Raw genomic sequence first — 22304 nt, 5'->3', positions numbered from 1 at the left:
TCCCTGCCCAGCCACCATGAAATACTTCTCTATTTTATCCAGAAACCTGAAGGAATGAACACTGTTTACCAAGATAAGATTGTACAAGTGGCGGATATGACATGATATGATATTTAACACTTTGAAGTAAAGCTGACAGTTTTACCTCCAGCCTGGTTCTGTCAACACCGGGGGGCATTTTGCTCCGCCCTCTGTGGGTCACCACCAGCATCTCATAGGGGCAAATCTGAAAAGATCAAGCAGTCAACAAACCAACCAACCAACAAACCAACCAACCAACCAACCAACCAATCACGGCAAGACGTGAACATGTGACGATTTACCATGCTGGGAGACGTGTAACTGTCACGTTTGAAGGGACGAAATTGTGACATCTTCACGTCTCCCAGCATGGTAAATCGTCACATGTTCACGTCTTGCCGTGATACCGGGTTGCCTAAATTACTTATTTAGTTTGATTAGCATAAAAAAAACATTAGAGTGAATGATATTATAACTACAATTTTTTTAACTTTAACAACACTGGATTCTTTGCCTACTGAATTTAAATAGGATAAAAGAAAAGGTGTTTTGTGGATTATAACAGTAACAGGCACACTGTTTCCTCTGTTACATCCCATTGGGGAACGTTAGTGTCTCAACACTTCGCACAGGAAGAAGTTAGGAAGAAATGTAGTTTGGTTTGCCAAAGATACTTAGAAAAAGTAAATAGACGTTTTTTTCAGTTTGATCATTTTATATTTTGTAGAAAACGATCTAACCGAAAAGTGATAAGAAATGTAAGAACATATACAGAGAGTCTCATGCTGGCAAACATGCTACCTAGTTGAGTTTATTTACCCACTTGTCTACATTACATTTGCACATTTTAAGACCATGTGGCCGGCTTGAGCATCATCTAAAAATATGTGACTGTATTATTGTCAATGTTTGTGTTTTGGATTTGCTCTTAAATGTAGACTTGCATTCTTTCCTGCTTTGTATTTCCACTGCTGTCTAACAAAGTCAGTGCTGATACCTTATGGTCCAACATGCTGGGGAGGGACTTTCCTCTGTCCATCCTGGAGTCCCCATTCTGAAGCAAACACAGACACATGATCAGATCACCTTCAGTAACAGAAACGTCTTAATAATTACAACATATGTGCAGATTAATGAATCAGACTATACCTGAAGATCTGTAGGAAGAGAGAGAAAATTAAGAAAATATCAATTAAAAAGGCTAGCAGGTAATGTGAATAAGAAACATATAGCATAAGCTACCAAAACATGTATGATGCAGGTTGAATTAAACAAAGACTCTGAACATCTAATAACTTAATGCTGACACATGTAATAATAGAATAAATACAAATAATTAATAATATAAATCAATTTATAAATGATGATAAAGCGTTATGCAAACAAAATTAAACCAAACTTCATTTGACAAAATATAATGATAAATAAAAAAGAATATTTGGAAACATTCAATTTGATAACACTTAAAGGTGGGGTAGGTAATTTTGGAGAAACCAGCTTGAGTGCGCTAGAATTTGAAAATACACAACCGGAGAAAATCTGCCACTTCCTTACAGAGCCCCTCCTCCAACACACACGAACGCGCACATGACCAATGAGGGCACGAGATAAGTTTGTGCACAGATGGAAGGCTGACAGCCAGGTAGGCCATCCAGTTATCTGACCCGGGCCGGCTAAAATGATTGGTCGTGTATTTATTGTCAAAGCATTTAATATATTCATTGCTATCGGGATGTTAAGAGCATTCCATGGAATATAACAAAAAGTGTTTCTGAAATAAATTATATACCCCACCTTTAATTATTGTACTACTTTTTGGAAGGGCATGTAAATACACTGTATTCTAGAGCAAACAGCAGTTTATGCTAATTGTGCTGTGCTGATTTTTTCCTAAAAAACAGGTTACACAAGTGTACAAATATGATTGATCTGAGGTGTATTGATCATGTGACTTTGTACCTGCAGGAGCTTTCTCCGAGGAGCTGAACTCTGCTGACTGCAGCTGAAAACAAACAGGAACATGTTAGTCACCGTGCTCAGTACACTTTGCTGTGATTGGACGATTGTGTTCAGCAGGACTCACCCTGGACAGGCCGCTCTTAGAGGATGCTGGGAAATACACGGACTTAGAGCCGTTGGACCCTGAAGAGGGGAGGTTAATGGAATGTGTTCAATAAAGTGAGCTTAAAAACATCAAAGGCTGCTTTCAAAATATTTTGATGGCTTTAATTTTCATGTAAAACCTTTCAATTTCTGCAATACCTTTAGCAACAACATTATTTGTAATATTAGTCATTAGTAATAATGTAAAGGTTCTGACAAAACAAATACGTGGGCTCTGGGTCATTTATTTATTAACGCAATCATTTTTTTTTTAAATAGTAAAAATAAGCATTTTCTTAATAAACTACAACAGTGAAATCCTGCTTTTACATTTAAGCATGAGTAATAATAATTAAATGATATTACATATAATAGTAACTGTCACAGGGGACATTTTAAACATTTTAATAATTTAAATATATTTTCGTGACTATACTTACATACTGAATAATACTTTCAGAGCATCCAAGAACACTTTAAAATGTACACTCTTTTATGTGATGTTATTGTTTGTTTTATTTTGTATTAATCTATGTGTTTTTGTTTGATATGTTCTATCTGTTTTTATGTTTAGATGCTGTTGTTTACTTCACTTGCTCTTTGTGTATTTTTATGAGAAAGCACTTTCCAATTTTTGGAAAGGTGCTATATAAATAAAGTGTATTATTATTATTATTATTATTATTATTATTATTATTATTATTATTATTATTATTATTATTATTATTATTATTATTATTATTATTATTATTATTATTATAAAAAACTAATTTAAAATATATTTGTAATTATTTCACCACAATATATGAAGTTGTTAAATAAAATGTAAACGCTGTACACAGATACAAAATAAAAGTCAACTTTAACCCTCACCAACCTGAAAAAGTTAATAATTTTGTTGCATTAATTGAAGTAAAATGTAACTGGAACGAAGTAAAATTCAGACTTTTCTATGTTGGCTGAAGTCATCCTGACCACTAGGTGTCACCACAGCTGTTTCTTCTTCAGACTAAGGGTAATAAACTACAGAGTATTTGTGTGTACTGTATGAGTGTTGGACAATGTGAACATTACGTGCTGTACCAGTGTTTTGGCTGCTTTCGGGTAATGAGCGACTTTTCCTCCTCAGAGGAGTTGCAGACTTGTCCAGCTCCTCCTTGAGGATGATTTTTCCCAGGTTTGACTGAATCTAAAGAGAGAGACAGAAATATATCTGATAAATGAAGGGGACTGAACAAATACCACAAGGCTTTTATTTAAGTTACAGTACCAATGGCGGTTCTAGACCAATTTGACTGGGGGGGGCCTTGCTGGGGCCAGTTATTGAATGAAAGGGGCACATTTAATGCTGGACAAGTGAGACAAAGACAGCATCAACATTTCAACTTTTTCAGGTCAGTATAAAGTCATAGCGGACAAAAAAAACATAAAATACCATTATTATTTTTTTGTTTGAAAACAGAATTTGTGTCAATGACTTAGTTACAATTTTATTTTTAGTAATTAGTTCACCATTAACTTAAATGCAGTTTAGGGTAATAAATATATGACTTGTGCAGCCAAACGTTTTTATTGTATTCCTTAATATTTGTTTTAGTAACTTAGTTTCTATTTATTTAATTACATTAATGAAAAAAAAAACATTATTGTTATCTTAGGCCCAGGTTATAGCTCAGTATTGGCTGCAACACTATCACACATGTCATGCTCATATGTGTTCTTTTGAAAGGGGGGCCACATGGGGGTCCAAGCACACTGGCCCTTGTGGGCCCCTCCCCCAGAACCGCTAATGTACAGTACCTTGTTGAGTTCTTGTTTCTGAAGCGCTCTCAGTCCCCACACCTCATCATCCTCCTCCTCCTCTGCTTCCTCTCCCTGATCCTTCTTCCTCAACTCTTTCTCTAGAGGAGAGGTGATTGGTCGGATTAGTACATGAAGCATGTACAGTAAGGGTTTTAAAGCTTTAAGAGTTTTTAAATAAAAAATGTATCTTAATATATCCGGAATACAGCATGGAGTTTTCAGTGTCGTACCAATAACAGCCACGGAGGGGGGGCAGGGCCAGTACTCGGTCTCTATCTTGGAGGGCAGGTTGGGGTCCGGAGGCTGAGCTGCTGGAAACTTTGAAGACTCTATGATCAGATCCTCGATGTGTTTCCCCTGAGGGAGCTGAGAGGACACACACACTTCTGTACACACACACACACACACACACACACACACACACACACACACACACACACACACACACACACACACACACACACACAGACAGACAGACAGACAGACAGACAGACAGACAGACAGACAGACAGACAGACAGACAGACAGACAGACAGACAGACAGACAGACAGGACAGACAGACAGACAGACAGACAGACAGACAGACAGACAGACAGACAGACAGACAGACAGACAGACAGAACAGACAGACAGACAGACAGACAGACAGACAGACAGACAGACAGACAGACAGACAGACAGACAGACAGACAGACAGACAGACACACACACACACACACACAACACACAGACAGACAGACAGACAGACAGACAGACACACACACAGACAGACAGACAGACAGACAGACAGACAGACAGACAGACAGACAGACAGACAGACAGACAGACAGACAGACAGACAGACACACACACACACACACACACACACACACACACACACACACCACACACACACACACACACACACACACAGCAGGTTAAAGCTGATGATATCATCAATCATGTCTTTGGTCTGCCTCTCAGATATATTCTTACTTTATAATTAGACCCGGTATTTTAGACACATTTTTAAATATACAGTAAGTAGAAACATTTCGCTTCTTATATCCATTGTAACTTTCATAATTTGTCAGAAATGAAAGACATACTTTTGGAAATGATGCATATTAACAAACATATGATGATCTTATAATATGATGCTTTGCTGTGGATTAAACTAAAGGCGAGCAGCAAATGCAACATACACATTAATGAAGCAGTAATATTATATAATATAGTCAAACTAGTATGTTCTTGAATGCAGTACTTTTATGGTAGTGGACTATTTTACAGTCTGGTATTAGTACTTTTATTTGAGTAAAGCGTCTGCATTATTCTTCTACATCTGGCTAAAAAGCTCATAGTTAAAATCATGAAGAAATTAAAAATACATTTTCCATGTGCTGGTTTAGCTGGTATCTCTTGTTACCAGCTAAATGTGTGTCGAATAAACAAAGGTCATTTAGTTCTGACTGACTGAGTTCTGAGGGGGTCACTTTCAGTAGATTTAAATGGCAGTACCTTGTTTGTAGATTGGAGGCTTTTTATAGAGGTTGGAGCCATTATCTGAAAGAGAGACAAGAAGGAGTACAGGAAAGAGACGAGTAAGAGGAAAATAAATCAGGCCATTCTTGCAAAATGTTTGAAAAAGATCCCTTAAAGTGGACCTATCATGCTATATTTTAATAATATAGTGTAGGACCTATATAAGGCATATTTATACTTTTTTTTTTTCAAAATACCAAACAGATCATGCATTTTAGCCATACCTAATTTTGCTCAATTTGCACTTTTTTAGCCCTGTTTTTGCAAGGGCAGATTATGTGAGAACAGCACCACCTACAGGCCTGGCATATGTACTACAGCGTCTCCAGCGCTTTCGAACGGCAATGGCCGTGGCTGTCTCCTCCTGATTGGTGGAGTTGGCCCAATAGCCGTAGCGCCACCGTCCTGACGTCAGGACAGTGTTCAAATCTGGATCAGTTTTGATCAGATCCGTTTTTAGAGATTTGGGTATGGAGGAAAATAGAGAGGGTTGTGTTTTCTGACACTTGGTGAGTTCCCTGGAACACCGGGGACACATATTCATGTATAAAAGACGTACAAAGGTGCATTTTGCATGATAGGTCCCCTTTAAGTTTAAGTTTGGTTAATAAAGAATAATGCCAGCATTTGACAGTGTAAACATCAACCTGCTCGCTCTCTTTGCTGGACCTTTCTGTGAGGAAGACTCTGTTTCTGTTACGTATCGGCCCATATATGCACTGATCTTTCTGCATGAAGATGAGATCAAATGTTTTGTTTGTATCAAATGAATGATATCAAAGTCATTACCTGGCCTGTGGAAGTGCTGCAGGGCGCCCTTGGCAACAGAGGAGTGTACGGTGTGAGGCGTGTTTGGCGTGTTTGGTGTTGGTGGTGTTCGTGTGCTGTGTGTACTGCTGGTCTGGATGGTGGAACAAGGGGAGGAACATCCAGGAGACCGGTTCTCCAGCCACTCCCTGGACTCCTTCTGGAAACACAGAGGAACACAGGAGTCAGACAGATGTGTGTGTGTGTGTGTGTGTGTGTGTGTGTGTGTGTGTGTGTGTGTGTGTGTGTGTGTGTGTGTGTGTGTGTGTGTGTGTGTGTGTGTGTGTGTGTGTGTGTGTGTGTGCATGTGCGTGTGCGTGCGTGTGTCTGTGTGTGTGTGTGTGTGAGTTTCTATTTACTGGCCAATCCCGCTAAGGATCTTTACACTTGCGGTGCTGAGGATAAGGGTTTCTATACAAAACGATGAAAACCTATTGTGCCCAGCCAAACTTCAGGACATTTTCCCACACTGCACTGCTTCTCCGCTCCCTTCACTGGCTGCCATTGGCTGCCTGAATCCGCTTCAACACACTGGTACTGGCTTACTGTCCTGTGAAGGCATCCTGTCCTTCCTAGGATGTGCCTTTTGCTCTGCATCAGCCAATCAGCTTGCTACTCCTTCACTTGTTGGACCCAGGTTCTCTCAACTAAAACACGCCTGTTTGCTATCCTGGCTCCACAACTGTGGAAGAGCTCCCTATTCATATCAGGACAGCAGAAAGTCTGCATATATTCTGTTGCAAACGAAAAACCCACCTGTTTCGCTTTTACCTTGGCCATTCAATTACAAATTAAAAACTGAATATTGAGGACTTAATCAGTTAAGCCCTTTTAAAGCTGACGCACTGGCACTTACAATGGTTTGTCTTTTTGAAGTGAATATAACTGCTCTTTTCTTGTTGTGGTTTATTGCACGTATTGCAAGTAGCTTTGGATAAAAACGTCAGCGAAATGCAATGTAATGAAATGAAATGAGGACGAGTGTGTTTGTGTGTGAAAATCAATATTCACATGTATCCATGCTATTGGAACAGAGCAGGTAAAAAGGTGTGCTGTCTCTGTGGGGGCCTTCATCAAACCAAGGTCATACACATTTAATGGGGCTTTATTTACAGAATTTTAAGGGGTTTTTCAGCAATGCTACCGTACATGACAATAACTAAATAAAAGCATCTGTTCACTATGTTCATCTATGATTATTCACTTCCTGATTGTCCCAACAGGTCTTTTTAGACGTGGGTATAACAGTGATAACTTTAAACCCTCAGATCATTTGTAGAGAGGAAGGGGTCTTACCTCAGGGGAGGGTGGAGGAGAGATGGAGCGAGGAGACAGGGACCTCTAAGGGAGGAAAGAACATATAAATAGATACAGAAAAGCTGCACATAAAATAACAGAAAACATTTGTTTTTCCTCGAGGAGACAAGAACCCAGTGTGTGGTAGTTGTATCATAAAGTCAGACATTATAAAACATGCAGCAGTTTCTGTTAATGCCATAGTTCCCTTATCTGAGAGCTTTAGCTACTTTACAAACTACACAAAACGTTCTGAGTTTGGTTTGAAATAGATGTTCAGGGTTCTTTATTTGCTGTCCTTTGGAAGACATTCATAATTGCACTAAACAAACGTTGTGAAGGTATCATTTATGGCTCTGGGTCATTTGTGGCAGCCTTTTTCACTATTTTCACAGTTTTTACAAACCGAACATTCAATCAATTAATGGAGAAATTAGTCATAATTGATCCATTATAACAAATAATCATTAGTTAAACATTTAAAATGAAAGAAAAGTACTGCTTTTACATTTCTGCATGAGTAATATTAATCTAATGATAACAGATTTAATGGTTTAACCAACAGTTCCTTTGTTCTTGCTATCACTTTATTTCCCCTACCTTTTTGTATCTCATTTACACACTGACACACACACACACACACACACACACACACACACACACACACACACACACACACACACACACACACAGACACAGACACAGACACACACACACACACACACACACACACACACACACACACACACACACACACACACACACACACACAGACACACACACACACCACACACACACACACACACACACACACACACACACACACACACACACACACACACACACCCCGGGTCTCTGTGGTAATGAGCTGTCCGGTTTCTAAGCAGCAGATTGATGTCTCGAGTCGAGCCAGACGCAGAGCTAACCAACCGACTAACTAAGCGCCTGTCACACCAGCGTCTGTCTGCTTCTAACATCTCAACATCCCATGATGCATTATTCCTATCGTCATTAAATCTCATGTTCTCCAACTATGATAGACCGTGTCTTAATATTTAAGTCTTAAAGTTAAAGCCCTACTGAAGACATTGATCTTTAAAAACATAAATATCTATTTTTTTTTTTAAAGATTGGCAAAAAAACAAGAGATGATTTTGAATGATAGTAAGTAGACGAGGAGACAGACAGTAGAAGGACGCCAGGAAAAGAGTGAAGACAGGAGACAGACAAGAGAAAGACAAAAGGGACATAAGAGACAGAGAAGGACAGCTGACAAACAGGAGATAAAAGACAAGACTGTACGCGGATAAGAGAGTCACAGGAGACAGACAGACAGACAGGCGTTTTTTCCATCATCAAAAAGCATTTGTTTGGGACTTTTTTCATAGACAATGAAGACAAATCTTCACCAAATTGACAACACATGCACAGGGTTTACTAAAATTGCTACAACAAAAAGCTGCAAATACAAAACGCTGCGAGAAGCTGAAAACACAACGGGAATCAGGGGACAATTAAAAGTGATGCACACAGCTGGGACCGGAGCGCTTGTTGATGTTCGGGGATTATAAAGTTGGCTGCCACTGGAAACGCACCTACATTTGATTATCATGATTCAGGATTCCTTCCGACATTATAACAGATCTGCTGTAAGCCAGCTAGCTAATGTAGCTAACCTAGTTATTTCAAATATACTGACAAATTACTTTTACATTTTTTTATATATCAAAATTATGAAACAGGCTAACTGTGCCAACACCGACAACTTTATTATACAAGAGCGCCAACAAGCGCTCCGGTCCCAGCTGTGTGCGTCACCTTTTAGCGTCCCCGTTTCAGTTGTGTTTTGAGCTTCTTGCTGCAGCGTTTCGTTAATGCAGCGCTTTCTGTAAACCCTGCGCATGTTTCGTTAAGTTTGCTAAAATGTTATGTCATTTGCATATGTTTTGGCACATTTGTGTTTTTATATTTGCATTGCTTTTAAAACTTAAGCGTGTGTTTCCTAAATCAGAGTGTTTTGGGCTGTTGTAGCGCGATTGCACCTGTCGGCCACCGTACATATGGCACAGAAGAAGAAGATATTTCAGGCTTGATTGACACCCAGTAGTTGTTAATGATACATTTAGTGTTGATTTGGGTCCGAACATGAAGGAAGATATTGAATATCACTAGACTACAGTGAAAACAGGACTTCCCACCTCCAGAGGACTGTAGCTGTAGTGGCTCTGGTAGATCATCAGGTCTGGTCTCTCTATGTCCAGGATGGCTTTGTCTCTAGGTAACGCTGCCAGGTCCTTATAGCCGATAACCCCGTCCTCCACTCTGGCCTATAGTAAGAGAGGGGGGGGGGGGGCAGATTACAGATTACTGCCTCAAGATTAATCTAAAGGATAATACAGCTTGATTTGTGTGTGGGGGTGTGTCTCACCACGATGGCCGCAGCAGGGGATCCTGGGACGCTGGACCCTCTTAGCGACAAAACACTCCCTGGAGACGTCTGAGCCAGCTGCTGCTCACACGCACACACACACACACACACACACACACACACACACACACACACACACACACACACACACACACACACACACACAAACACACACACACACACACACACACACACACACACACACACACACACACACACACACACACACACACACACACACACACACACACACACACACACACACACACACACACACACACATAGAGGTTAGAGTTTAACCAAAAACTGATTTTCCGCCAAATTGAAAAGGACTTCAGCTAATGAAGGAATCGATCATTTAGGTTTCTGCTCAGTGAGATCACCACTCAGAGGTTTTTCTATTTCTGCACAAATACTTGATTTAGTATCATAAGAAAATACAGGTTCTGATTGGTCGAAAGGTTTGAAATCTAGTATGGCCATACTTTTGGCAAACGATCCAACAGTTCAACATTAAAATGTTAAATCATACAGAAAAATCCAACAATTTTACCAAAAGTAAAAGTCAGGTTGTCTTAAAAAAAAATTATACCACTGTCTGAGTTGTATGTCTTTTATTTGAAAAATAATTTAGACTCCATATGTTTGACATTCATCTAGTTAAGTTTATAGGTATCAAATACCTTTTGTTTCTGAAATGTACTTATCCTTTTTTAACTTTTCCTTATTTCATCTTTTGGCATATCAGATTACAATTTTTCCCTTAAATATAATGAATATACAAATGGAAACTCAAAATGTCAGTTTCTGGCACGAATTTTGAACCTGATTTCTATTTAATGGTCTGCAGCCCTGTGATGATGGATTGCTCACTGTAACAAAAGACAAACTATTCGAAAAAATAATTGTTGAGGTCTAAATATGTCGATTTGCATAGGGCGATTACATAAAGACATTGCATGGACGATGGTAGTGACGTAATTAATACAAAATCTGCATAGACTTCTGCATGACGCTGTGTGTTGAAAGCCAATCAGCATTTGAGATTGTCCTGACGACACTGATGCTGTTGAAATTGAGGAAAGGTTTTCATGGTTGTCTGTGGGCAACTTTGAGTATTAGAAGCATTTCCATTTTGGTCAGGTTAGTTTTCTATATTTATTATGTATATTTGTATCTTTTTGAACTTCTGGTCCAAATAGCTGTCTAATTTTAATCACTTTAAACTGTTTTAATGAATCCAAAATCATTATAATCTTTAGAAATTGTAATACGAATTATCCTAAATACATTTCAAATAAATACTGCGACCATTTTATCTGCACTGTCTTGTCTTTATACGACTCAACATGGAATGACCCGTCCTACCAAAGCAGCATCCTTGACTTTGAGAAACACCCAAAGTCTGTAAAGTAATCAAAGTCCCTGACCACATCATATTATAACAAATAAGTTCTGTTTTAAGAAAGGATGGTTATTTGAGAAAAACATCAGTATCAATATCTCATTTTCTGCTCTAAGGCTCAGCGTTTAGGAACTAAAAATAGTAATCTCAGAGATATTAGGACTCTTCTTCCCACACAGATCACACATCTCTAAAGTGCATAATGTGAAGTCCTTTCAAAGTGTTTTTTTCCCCATAAATATCACACCTACTGTAAGTGAAAGCAGTGTTTACCTTGGGCATCATCCTGACTGCTGATTGGTCAGTTCCTTAGGGAGAGAAACAGACGAAACATGGTATTATCCCACAGATATATGTTACTAAATACCTATAATATTACTGTATACTAAATGCAAAAGATAACCTTTTCACAGGAGAATGCGAGTAAGTGTGTGTGTGTGTGTGTGTGTGTGTGTGTGTGTGTGTGTGTGTGTGTGTGTGTGTGTGTGTGTGTGCGTGGGGGGGGGGGGGGGGGGGTTGGTTTGTGAGTCAGCTGGAAACAGATATCTGCTTCTATGAATGGCAACTGATTTGAAGATAACAGTGTTATTGTGAACGTCTGAATAAAGAATTTTTACGTGTAAGAACAACTTTCTAAAAGCAGATTGTGTCTGAATATCTACGTTTCTTCAGCTTCAGTTCGTCAGAGAGATGCTGCTCTAAGAGAACTGAAGTAATGTGTTAAGTGAAGTGAATGGGAAAAGGTGTTTTTAATTTTTGCATGGAGGGATACATCCAAAGTTAAAGCAAAGACTATAGATCAGGCAACAGTATGCAGGTCTGAACAGTGACGCCTAGGCTGAAGTGTCAATAACTCTGTGTGTCCACAACAGAGATTGGTCCAGGATGTTGTTTAACCCAGTTTAGCATGGCAATGTGTATTTTGCTCTTTAAAGCTATTGTAAAGGCTGTTTGGTCAATTACAAGACAGAGATTAGACATGATTCGGTTACACTTTATATTAAGGTACACAAATTCACCATCAACTAGTTGTTAATTACCATGCATATTAGCAGTATATTGGCTCTTTAGTAGTCATTATAAAACACTTATTAATGCCTTATTCTACATGACCATATTCTACAAGTAATAAGCCATTTGTTGAGAGTTTTTCCTCAATAACCCTCTAATTAGTGCTTATTGATTGCAAGTAAGGTAAAGTTGTTGCACATGAGTTTTGGTCTTAATATGCTCTGCTCAATAAGGGCCTAATAAGGCAGTAATACCACAAGAATAGTAATTCTCCCATAATAACACTTAACAAATATGATCTATTCTTATGTAACAAGACATGAAACTATAAGTTTTAAAGGTAGGGTAGGTAATTCACTTCAGAAACACTTTTTGTTATATTCCATGGAATGCTCTTAACATCTCGATAGCAATGAATAAATGAAATGCTTTGACAACAAATATATACAAATGTTTCATCTGTGGAAGCCGTGGCGCTGTAAAAAGCAAGTCCAATTATCTGCCCCGGCCCGCGGCAAATAATTGGATGGCCTACCTGCCTGTCAGCCTTCCATCTGTGCACAAACTTATCTCGTGCCCTCATTGGTCATGTGCGCATTCGTGTGTGTTGGAGGAGGGGCTCTGTAAGGAAGTCTGAAGGAAGGGGCAGATTTATTTTGGTTGTGTACTTTCAAATTCTAGCTTACTCGAGCTGGTTTCTCCATTCTTACCCACCCTACCTTTAATTGTGTCTAAATAACAAACAAAAAAGGTATTTCTTTCTAAGAATATGTTTTGGGGTATTGACAGTTCAGCTACCAATAGCAAGGTGATATTGACCTGTATGTTTCATATTTGCACATTTATATATTTGTAACATTTGTACTGAAGGTTAGACAGGAAACCGGGTACAGGAAGTAGGAGAAAGTGAACTGAATAGCATGGCAGTAGACATCCATGAGTAGACTGCTACTAATTTCCCCTTTGCAACCTGAAGAGTAAAAGGGTCAAGTCCGTCAGAAAGCAATGACCGTAAGTGTAAGTGTAAGCCTTACACTTACACTGTAAGGATTAGTAACATGTATTGTGTTTATGTGATGACATTTGGAGATGTTTAAACTCAATGAGAAAATGTGTTAGCATTCGCGCTAGCGTTAGCATACACGCTAGCGTTAGCATACACGCTAGCGTTAGCCATACTAGCCTGTATACATGCTTATTGCACAGCTAGCATGAGCTATGTTTACCTTGTTTACACTTAGCGGTCCTATGTGTTAATCTGTGTATATTACACTTGCATGTATGAGATCATTAAGTGCCTTGTAACTTCTTTTTTTATAATTTCACTCCATTTGAATATCAGTGGACTGCAAATAAGTCAATAAAGGAGCATGGCTGCTCATTCCCTGGCTCTCAAAATAGTTTGTCTGGTTGTTTAATCTATGTTCACACTGAGACAGTACAACACAGAGAGAGAACAGTACACATATTGTGTAAGTACATACAAGCAGGTCACACAGTATGATCACAAATACATAAACTCTGTTAAAAATCTGTTTTTATTAAAAAGTTGAGCAACTAAGCAACTATTAGTCGAACCACCTAATCCTGCTTTATCCGACCATTTTTTGGTAACTTTTGAAGTACTGTTACTAGACTACAAACCATTAGTCAAAAGCTCCTGCAGCAGAAACCTATCTGTTAGTGCTATAGCCAAATTTAAGGAAGAGATTCCACTCGATAGCATGTCTGCATGTAAGGGAAGAAACTTATACAAAATGTACACCACCCCAAATTGATCATGTTGTTGATAGTGCTACAGATGCCCTGCGAATAAAATTAGACTCTGTTGCTCCTTTGAAAAAGAAGAAAATAAAACAACTTAGCTCCATGGCATAATGCCGAAACCCGCAAAATAAAGCAAAAGTCGAGACAACTTGAAAGGATATGGCGTTCCACTAAACTTGAAGAATCTCGTTTAATTTGGCATATTACTCTCAATGAATATAAGAAAGCACTGCGTAAAGCGAGAGCAGCTTACTACTCTTCATTAATAGATGAGAATCAGAATAATGCAAGATTTCTTTTCAGCACTGTAGCCAGGCTGACAGAGAGCCACAGCTCTATTGAGCCTTCTATTCCCATAGCACTCAGTAGTAATGATTTAATGTGCTCTTTTAATGATAAAATTGTGATAAATTAATGACCTCTTGCCTTTGACCAGTATAGTGTTATCAACAGCTCCCGGAAACGTAAGTTCTAATATTACACTAGATAGTAAATTAGAATGCTTTTCAGCCATAAACCTTGAACAATTGAATTCAATGATTCTTTCTTCTAAACCATCAACGTGTATCTTAGACCCAATTCCAACTAAGCTGTTAAAGGACGTTTTTCCATTAATTAACACTTCTTTATTAAATATTATGAATATGTCTTTATTGTCAGGCTATGTTCCACAATCATTTAAAGTAGCAGTGATAAAACCTCTTCTTAAAAAGCACAACCTCGATCCAGAGGTTTTAGCCAATTATAGACCTATTTCTAATCTTCCGTTCCTCTCAAAGATTCTTGAAAAAGCAGTCGCAAAACAGTTGTGTGATTAATTAAAAAACAATGATTTATTTGAAGATTTTCAGTCTGGCTTGAGAACACATCATAGCACAGAGACAGCTCTGGTTAAAGTCACAAATGACCTTCTAATAGCCTCAGACAAAGGACTTTTTAGAGACAAAGCTCTCTATTCTTGTTTTGCTCGATCTCAGTGCTGCATTTGATACTATCGACCATGATATCTTATTGCAAAGACTAGAGCACTTAGTTGGCATAAAGGGAACTGCTTTAGGCTGGTTTAGGTCCTATCTATCTGAACGCTCTCAGTTTGTGTGTGTCAACGATGAATCTTCCATGCAAACCAAAGTTAGCCATGGAGTGCCACAGGGCTCAGTGCTTGGACCTATTTTGTTCACATTGTATATGCTTCCGTTAGGCAATATTATAAGGAATCACTCTGTACATTTTCATTGTTATGCGAATGATACTCAACTATATTTATCCATCAAGCCTGATGAAACCAATCATCTAAATAAAATTCAAGACTGCCTCAAGGACTTAAAAACGTGGATGACCTTACATTTTTTGATGTTAAACAAGGTACTCGGCACAAAGAATCTACGAAACAAATTATCTAAAGATATATTAACTATGGATGGCATTAATTTGGCCTCCAGTGAGACTGTAAGGAATCTTGGTGTTATATTTGATCAGGATTTATCTTTTAACGCCCACATAAAAAAAGGGCCGCCTTCTTTCATCTACGTAACATTGCAAAAATCAGGCATATCTTGCCTCAAAACGATGCAGAGAAACTAGTCCATGCATTTGTTACTTCAAGGCTGGATTATTGTAACTCTTTATTATCAGGGTGTACCAAAAAGTCAGTTAAGTCGCTTCAGCTAATTCAAAATGCTGCAGCACGTGTACTAACCAGAGTTCGGAAAAGGGACCACATTACTCCAGTTTTGGCTGCCTTACACTGGCTCCCTATAGAACACAGGATATAATTTAAAATTCTTCTTCTCGCCTACAAAGCCCTTAATGGGCAGGCGCCATCTTACCTTAAATAACTCATTATACCCTACTGTCCAACTAGGGCATTGCGTTCCAAGAATGCACGGTTGTTGGTTGTTCCTAGAGTCTCTAAAAGTACAATGGGAGCCAGAGCCTTTTCTTATCAAGCTCCACTTTTGTGGAATCAGCTTCCAGTTTGTGTTCGGGCGGCAGACACCCTATCCGTTTTTAAGAGTACGCTTAAGACCTTTCTTTTTGATAAAGCTTATAGTTGATAAAATAATCTAATAAGAGTGCATTGACGTAGACACGTTGTGCTTCTTCACCTATACATTTGAGTTCTTACTCTTTTTCCTTACTGATGGTATGTCATTTGGTTGTGTGTGTAGACGGTGGAAGCACGGAGAGGCATATACGTGCCTTGATCCCTGCCGAGTCGACGCACAACTGTTGATTGGTGTCAGTGCCAGAAACACTTTTTAGGAGCAATGCGCTCATGGTATATATGTAGTTTGGTTGTGTGTGTAGATGGTGGAAGCAGGGAGAGGCATATACGTGCCTTGATCCCTGCCGAGTCGACGCACAACTGTTGATTGGTGTCAGTGCCAAAAAAAACTTTTAGGAGCAATGCGCTCATGGTATAGATGTGGCGCATACATCTTAGTTCCTACTCTTTTCCCTCACCCTATCCTAAGGGAGTGCATGTACGTAGACACGTTGTGCCTCTCCACCTCTGTTCCTTACTTCTTACTTGCTACCCTTTTCCCTCAACCTATCCTAAGAGAGTGCATGTACGTAGACACGTTGTGCCTCTCCACCTCTGTTCCTTACTTCTTACTTGCTACCACTTTCCCTTAACCTATCCTAAGGGAGTGCATGTACGTAGACACGTTGTGCCTCTCCACCTCTGTTCCTTACTTCTTACTTGCTACCCCTTTCCCTCAACCTATCCTAAGGGAGTCCATGTACGTAGACACGTTAGTTTAGCTGCTATAGGCTTAGACTGTCGGGGGACACCTTACTTCTTCCTTCTGTCTGTCTGTACCTGTGTACTCTCATGTTCCGAATAACCCAGCTTCCCCCAAATATCTTTTTGGTGTCTATCTACGCTGGGATCCTGAGTCGTGGCTGATCCTGTTGCTGTGGTCCTGTGTCCTGGATCCTCTATCCTGAGTTCTGGATTTGAGTCCTGGATTTCGAGTCGTGGCTGAACCTATCACTGTGGTCCCGCCTGACTCTCATCATACTACTTCCCTGATGGCTCCCACAGGATTGTTGACATCCTCGTGGATTCATCTTCTTATTATAGACACATGCATTTCCAAACATTTGGTCTACCTATGCTGTAAAATGTATTATCTCTTCGATTTACACACGGCATCTATTGCACGTCTGTCCGTCCTGGGAGAGGGATCCCTCCTCTGTTGCTCTCCCTGAGGTTTCTCCCATTTTCCCCTTTAAACTGGGGTTTCTCTGGAAGTGTTTCCTTGTACGATGTGAGGGTCTAAGGACAGAGGGTGTCGTATTGTCATACTGATATTCTGTACAAACTGTGAAGTCCACTGAGACAAATGTAACATTTGTGATATTGGGCTATATAAATAAACATTGATTGATTGAATGATTTATTGATTGAAAAAGTACAGGCTGCATATCTGTACTCAGCCTTGGAGAAACTTGACATGTTTTGGGATGTGTCTGAACCTCTCTTTAGCGGTTCATTAATAAAACAGATATTTCAACGTGTGCCTACTTTGTTCATGTACTGTTGAGGTTAATTTCAGTAGTTGTGTGCTATAATGTATTTACAAAGTGTGAAGAGGAGGCAACTTTAGAATAGGGAACCTGTTCAGGTCAATTAGAGTCAAATTACTAGCTTATTGGTTATGAACAAGACTTCACTTTAAAATAGGGAACTTATTCTTAAATAGATATACCTCATTTTGAGTTATTTAGACTTAATTAACACTTATAGTTTCATGTCTTGTTACATAAGAATAGATCATATTTGTTAAAGGTCCCATGTCATGGCCATTTCTACTGATCATAATTCCATTGTTGAGGTCTACTAGAATAAATTTATATTGTGCATTTTTCCAAAATCACATTGGTTTCTCATACAGCATCTCTGTGTATAGTATGTGTATTCACTCTCTGTCCTAAACGGCTAGTTGGAGCTCCTGCCCCCCCCCTCCCTATGAGCCCACTGTGCTCTGATTGGTCAGCTCACCCACTCTGTTCTGATGAGTCCACCACCGTTACAGCGGAACATCAGTGATTATGTGTTACAATGGCGTTAGCAAACAGAAAATTACAGCAGTAATGACAAACAGATGAGAATGCTGCGTGGGGTCTGGGTGCCGTGTTGGCGGGACGTTGCACGGCTCACTGCTGAGTAGGGTTGGGAACCGAAACTCGGTTCCAGATGAGAACCGATAAGAAAATGCTGGGTACTGGGTACCCATACAAAATACACAATTTCGTTCTGCTTAACGGTTCCTAAACGCGGTAGACCCTGTATTCCACCGGGTCTGCCTGCGCCACGGCGCCGTGGTGACCCGGTGGAATACAGGGTAACCAGCGGCGGACTGGCCATCTGTGTGTTTTTGAGAATCACAGAACGGACGGCCGTCAGCGAACCGAGCCGGCCGTCAGCGGGCCGTTGACGGTTCGCTGACGGCCGGCACCGCCCTTAATTTTTCAACGGCATCATGTAAGTTGCGCTGACAGGCGACAGAGGTCCACAGTTTCCCCGCAGCGGGGCTCCCCCCGCCCTCCCGTAGACAGTTCACGAGCTCAGTCACTTCATAACACCAAAGATGGATCGTGGTAAACGCTCTAAAGTGAGGCTCCACTACACTAAAAAAGAAAAAGACAAGGCACAGTGTAATGCCTGTTAATAGCTTGCCACAGGCATAGCTCAGTTCAAATAAAGCACAGCTATTGTGCAATACATTTGTATTGCATTTATATTTTTTATTTGTAAAAGAATAAAGATATTTTTGTTATCTAAACGTTTGACCTCTTTCTTTTACAATTTTGGAATCGAAACGGGGAATCGGAATCGGAATCGATAAATTTAAAACGATACCCATCCCTACTGCTGAGGAGGGGACAGTTTGCGCTCTATTACTGGTGTCGTTTCCTGGTTGCTGCGTGGGGTCTGCGAGACAGCGAGACATCCCAAAACTCAGCCTGAACTCAGCCTGATCACCATGTACACGGGAAGGGGGGGTGCTGAGGGGGCAGCAGCACCCCCATCTGCGAGGCTCCACTAGCACCCCCACATCCCCAAACGCGGCGCACCTACAGTGTAAGCGCTCTACAGTTTAGCCGCTGCGAGGCTCCACTAGCACCCCCCCCAGCGCGTCACAGTTTCGCCGCTGAGAGAGTGTGTGTGTGTGAGGAGCTCAACGGATTGGTCCAACCAATGGGTCAATTTGGGTATGGTCACGTCACTGTACCCAGGAAGAAAAATAAAAATCTCCAACAAAGCGTTCTGGGGCAGCATATGGCGCATTTCCACTACACGGCCTCACTCGGCCTCGCTCGGTATGGCTAGGCCTCGTTAGGACTGGCTCACTTTATGGCGCATTTCCATTACAGTTTAGGAACTGGGGTAGTATCTATAGTAACGCAGTGTAGGCGGAGCCGTGACGTCATCTTCAATGAGAACCCCAGAAAAACAACACAGCCGTTAGCTGTTAGCACTCAGAGCTCACAGCTCCTCATATCTGTTCAGAAACTAGACAAAAGTTAAACAAGTACAAACCACAGACTGCCTGTGTCATGGCGAATACAGTCGCTGCTTTATTTATGTCTGTATAGGCCGTTGTTGTGAGTGTGGACGGTCGGAGCATATACTGCGTTAGCTTAGCCGATCTCCATTTAGAAAACACGCATTTTAAAAGGTGTTTCGCCTGCCGTCTGTCTGCAGACTTGTCAAAGCATTAATTCATGGTTTTTACTAACCAGTATCAGTATGTTGTTACTTCGGCATCATTTTGAAACGTGTATTACAATTAAATCACGGTCAAATATGTCCATCTTGTTGTAGTTGTAGCCCCCTTGCCAGCGATTCTCTCTCTAGTTTAGCATACTCAGCCCGACTCAGCCTCGTTGTCTCTGGCCCGAGACCCACGATTTTATGGGGCCAGAAAAACTGTGAATTAGGACCCGCCGGCCGGTACTAGGCCAAGTGGAAACGCAACCAAAAACGGGCCACTGACGTCACAGCCCTCTTAAACCGTGCTCCGCGCTGTAGTGGAAATGCGCCATTAGACAGGTCTTTTCTGTGTTAGAGTTTTACTCGCTACAGGGTGTACTTTGAGAGTTTGTGACTCTGCAGACCGTTTACATGCAGAAAAACCTACATAACACACAAGGGGACAGGTAATAACCGGAAAAGCATGACATGCGACCTTTAAGTGTTATTATGGGAGAATTACTAGTCTTGTGGTACTACTGCCCATAGGCCCATATTGAGCAGAGCATATTAATACCAAAACTCATGTACAACAACTTCCTTAAATAGCACTAATTAGAGGGTTATTGAGGAAAAGCTCTCAACTAATGGCTTATTACTTGTAGAATACGGTCATGTAGAATAAGGCATTAATAAGTGTTTTATAATGACTAATAAAGAGCCAATATACTGCTAATATGCAGGTTAATTAGCAACTAGTTGATGGTGAATTTGTGTACCTTAATATAAAGTGTTACCCTTGATTCTTATAAATGAAACCACTAGCAAATAAAATAATTATAATAGAGCTCCTATCTTTTTCAGTTGGCTTGGCATTTGCCCGCTTCTGAACCGACTTCATGAGGCTTCTGTCAAAAGCCTAAATCCTATTAACATGGCTTTTATTTCAGCTCAACTGTTATCTCAATAATTAATCTCATGTTATTAAGTGTAATCATGTTGTTATTACAGTATCAGCAAAAAGAAAATGGAACAATCAGGGGCTGATGTTTACGTTAAATGAGTTGTACGCTAGTAACGTTTAAGAGTAAAAATCCAATCCAACAACTCAACTTTTTTTGTAGCTAACACTTAGCAATGTAAGTTTAGCATGGCGCTGAGTTTAGACGTCTAGTGCTACAGCAACTGCTAACAAGCCTCCATCTGTGTAATATTGTTAATTGAACTAAGCAAAAAAACGGTTTATGCATGAGGAATGTGTGAAGGGAACGATACTTTCCTCTTGGCAAAAAGAATAACACATCTGTCAACAAACTGTTTAATTAATGCTAGAAAATGCTTGGAGTTGTTGGAAAATGGAGGCTAGCAGTTTCCCCCTGCTTCCAGTTTTTATGCTAAACTAGGCTAACCCCATCCTGGACCTTTCCCTGTCCTTTACCTTAAACATCTGGATATGTGAAATGTTATATCTGAATAACAACGTTTTTTGCTCAGATTAGTGTGTGTTTCTTGTGAATCTTAGACAGTTAATGGCAATTTCAGTTTGCTGCAGCTGCTGGGTTGCCAGTTCTGCATTGTCAAATGTGACTGAGGGACACAAAGGGATTATTCCAGAGTCCACAGCTTTGTCCAACAGACACACACACACCCGCACAAAGAAGAGTGGGTAACATGCGGTCAGTAACAGGAAACACCCTGCACCCACTCACAATACCATTCGGTGTGTGTATTTATACCTCAGGGAGAATAGGGGATCATTTCTGTATCTGTTGTCTTCAGGGCTCTGGAGCCAGATCAACACCTGAAAAATACACACATATTCAATAAATATGTATTCTAAATTAGAGGATTAACCCCTTGAGATCCACCGTATTGTTATTATAGCAAAAAAACATTAATATCAACATATTTCCAAAATACAGAAATTAACACAGATACAATTTGCAGATTTAAAAAACAACCTCCAGCTGTTTTCAGCTGCAGCAGGACTGTCATAGTTACTGTATGTAGTTATCTAGAAGTAAATGGGGAGTGGGGATGCAATCGTATGTGATGACACCCCTTTGATTCATCAACTGCTGGTTGTTCCTTTCTCATAACTATATTAGGTTAGTTGGTTGAAACCAATAATATTAAGTTTAAATAAAAAATATTAGGTTAAACTGACAGGTGTGTAATGTAGAGAATGACCCAGATTGCTGATGAAGAGTTTTCTCGTAATGTCTCCATATTTCTGTCTACGATGTTTCAGATTTTCTGCAGACTACATTAAGTCTGTGTCTAACCCTCCTGTATTGATCTCGGCTGGGGTCTAATGTCCCTGACATTTAAATTCTTAATGTGTTGATATGTGGTTGACTGGTTGAATGTACTTTTGCAAAATGTATTTTCAGATGCAAATGGGGAGATAGGGTAAGACAGGGTATTCTTA

At 40.0% G+C, this 22304-nt stretch overlaps 1 protein-coding gene across 2 annotated transcripts in view; it reads right to left on the bottom strand.

The window, feature by feature from the left end:
* dmtn (dematin actin binding protein) overlaps positions 1-22304 on the bottom strand; it is a 50368-nt gene that overhangs the window by 6781 nt on the left and 21283 nt on the right. The window contains exons 3-17 of one of the 2 annotated variants that reach the window (XM_034118459.1): positions 21610-21674; positions 11662-11696; positions 9984-10064; positions 9754-9882; positions 7556-7600; positions 6242-6419; positions 5429-5473; positions 4158-4313; positions 3925-4025; positions 3208-3313; positions 2105-2163; positions 1981-2023; positions 1171-1178; positions 1019-1075; positions 146-226 (exon numbers count right to left, since the gene is read on the bottom strand). In XM_034118459.1, the coding sequence (XP_033974350.1) occupies positions 146-226; positions 1019-1075; positions 1171-1178; positions 1981-2023; positions 2105-2163; positions 3208-3313; positions 3925-4025; positions 4158-4313; positions 5429-5473; positions 6242-6419; positions 7556-7600; positions 9754-9882; positions 9984-10064; positions 11662-11673 (1101 nt within the window). In that variant the 5' untranslated portion in view covers positions 11674-11696; positions 21610-21674. Of the gene's footprint in view, positions 1-145; positions 227-1018; positions 1082-1170; positions 1179-1978; positions 2024-2104; positions 2164-3207; positions 3314-3924; positions 4026-4157; positions 4314-5428; positions 5474-6241; positions 6420-7555; positions 7601-9753; positions 9883-9983; positions 10065-11661; positions 11697-21609; positions 21675-22304 lie in introns of both variants that reach the window. The other variant, XM_034118460.1, reaches the window with a different exon arrangement.

The sequence above is a fragment of the Trematomus bernacchii genome, unplaced genomic scaffold, assembly GCF_902827165.1.
Source record: "Trematomus bernacchii unplaced genomic scaffold, fTreBer1.1, whole genome shotgun sequence".
NCBI classification, from domain to species: Eukaryota; Metazoa; Chordata; class Actinopteri; order Perciformes; family Nototheniidae; genus Trematomus; species Trematomus bernacchii.
Note: the sequence above shows the minus strand (reverse complement) of the source record. Positions and strands in the feature narration are given on the sequence as shown.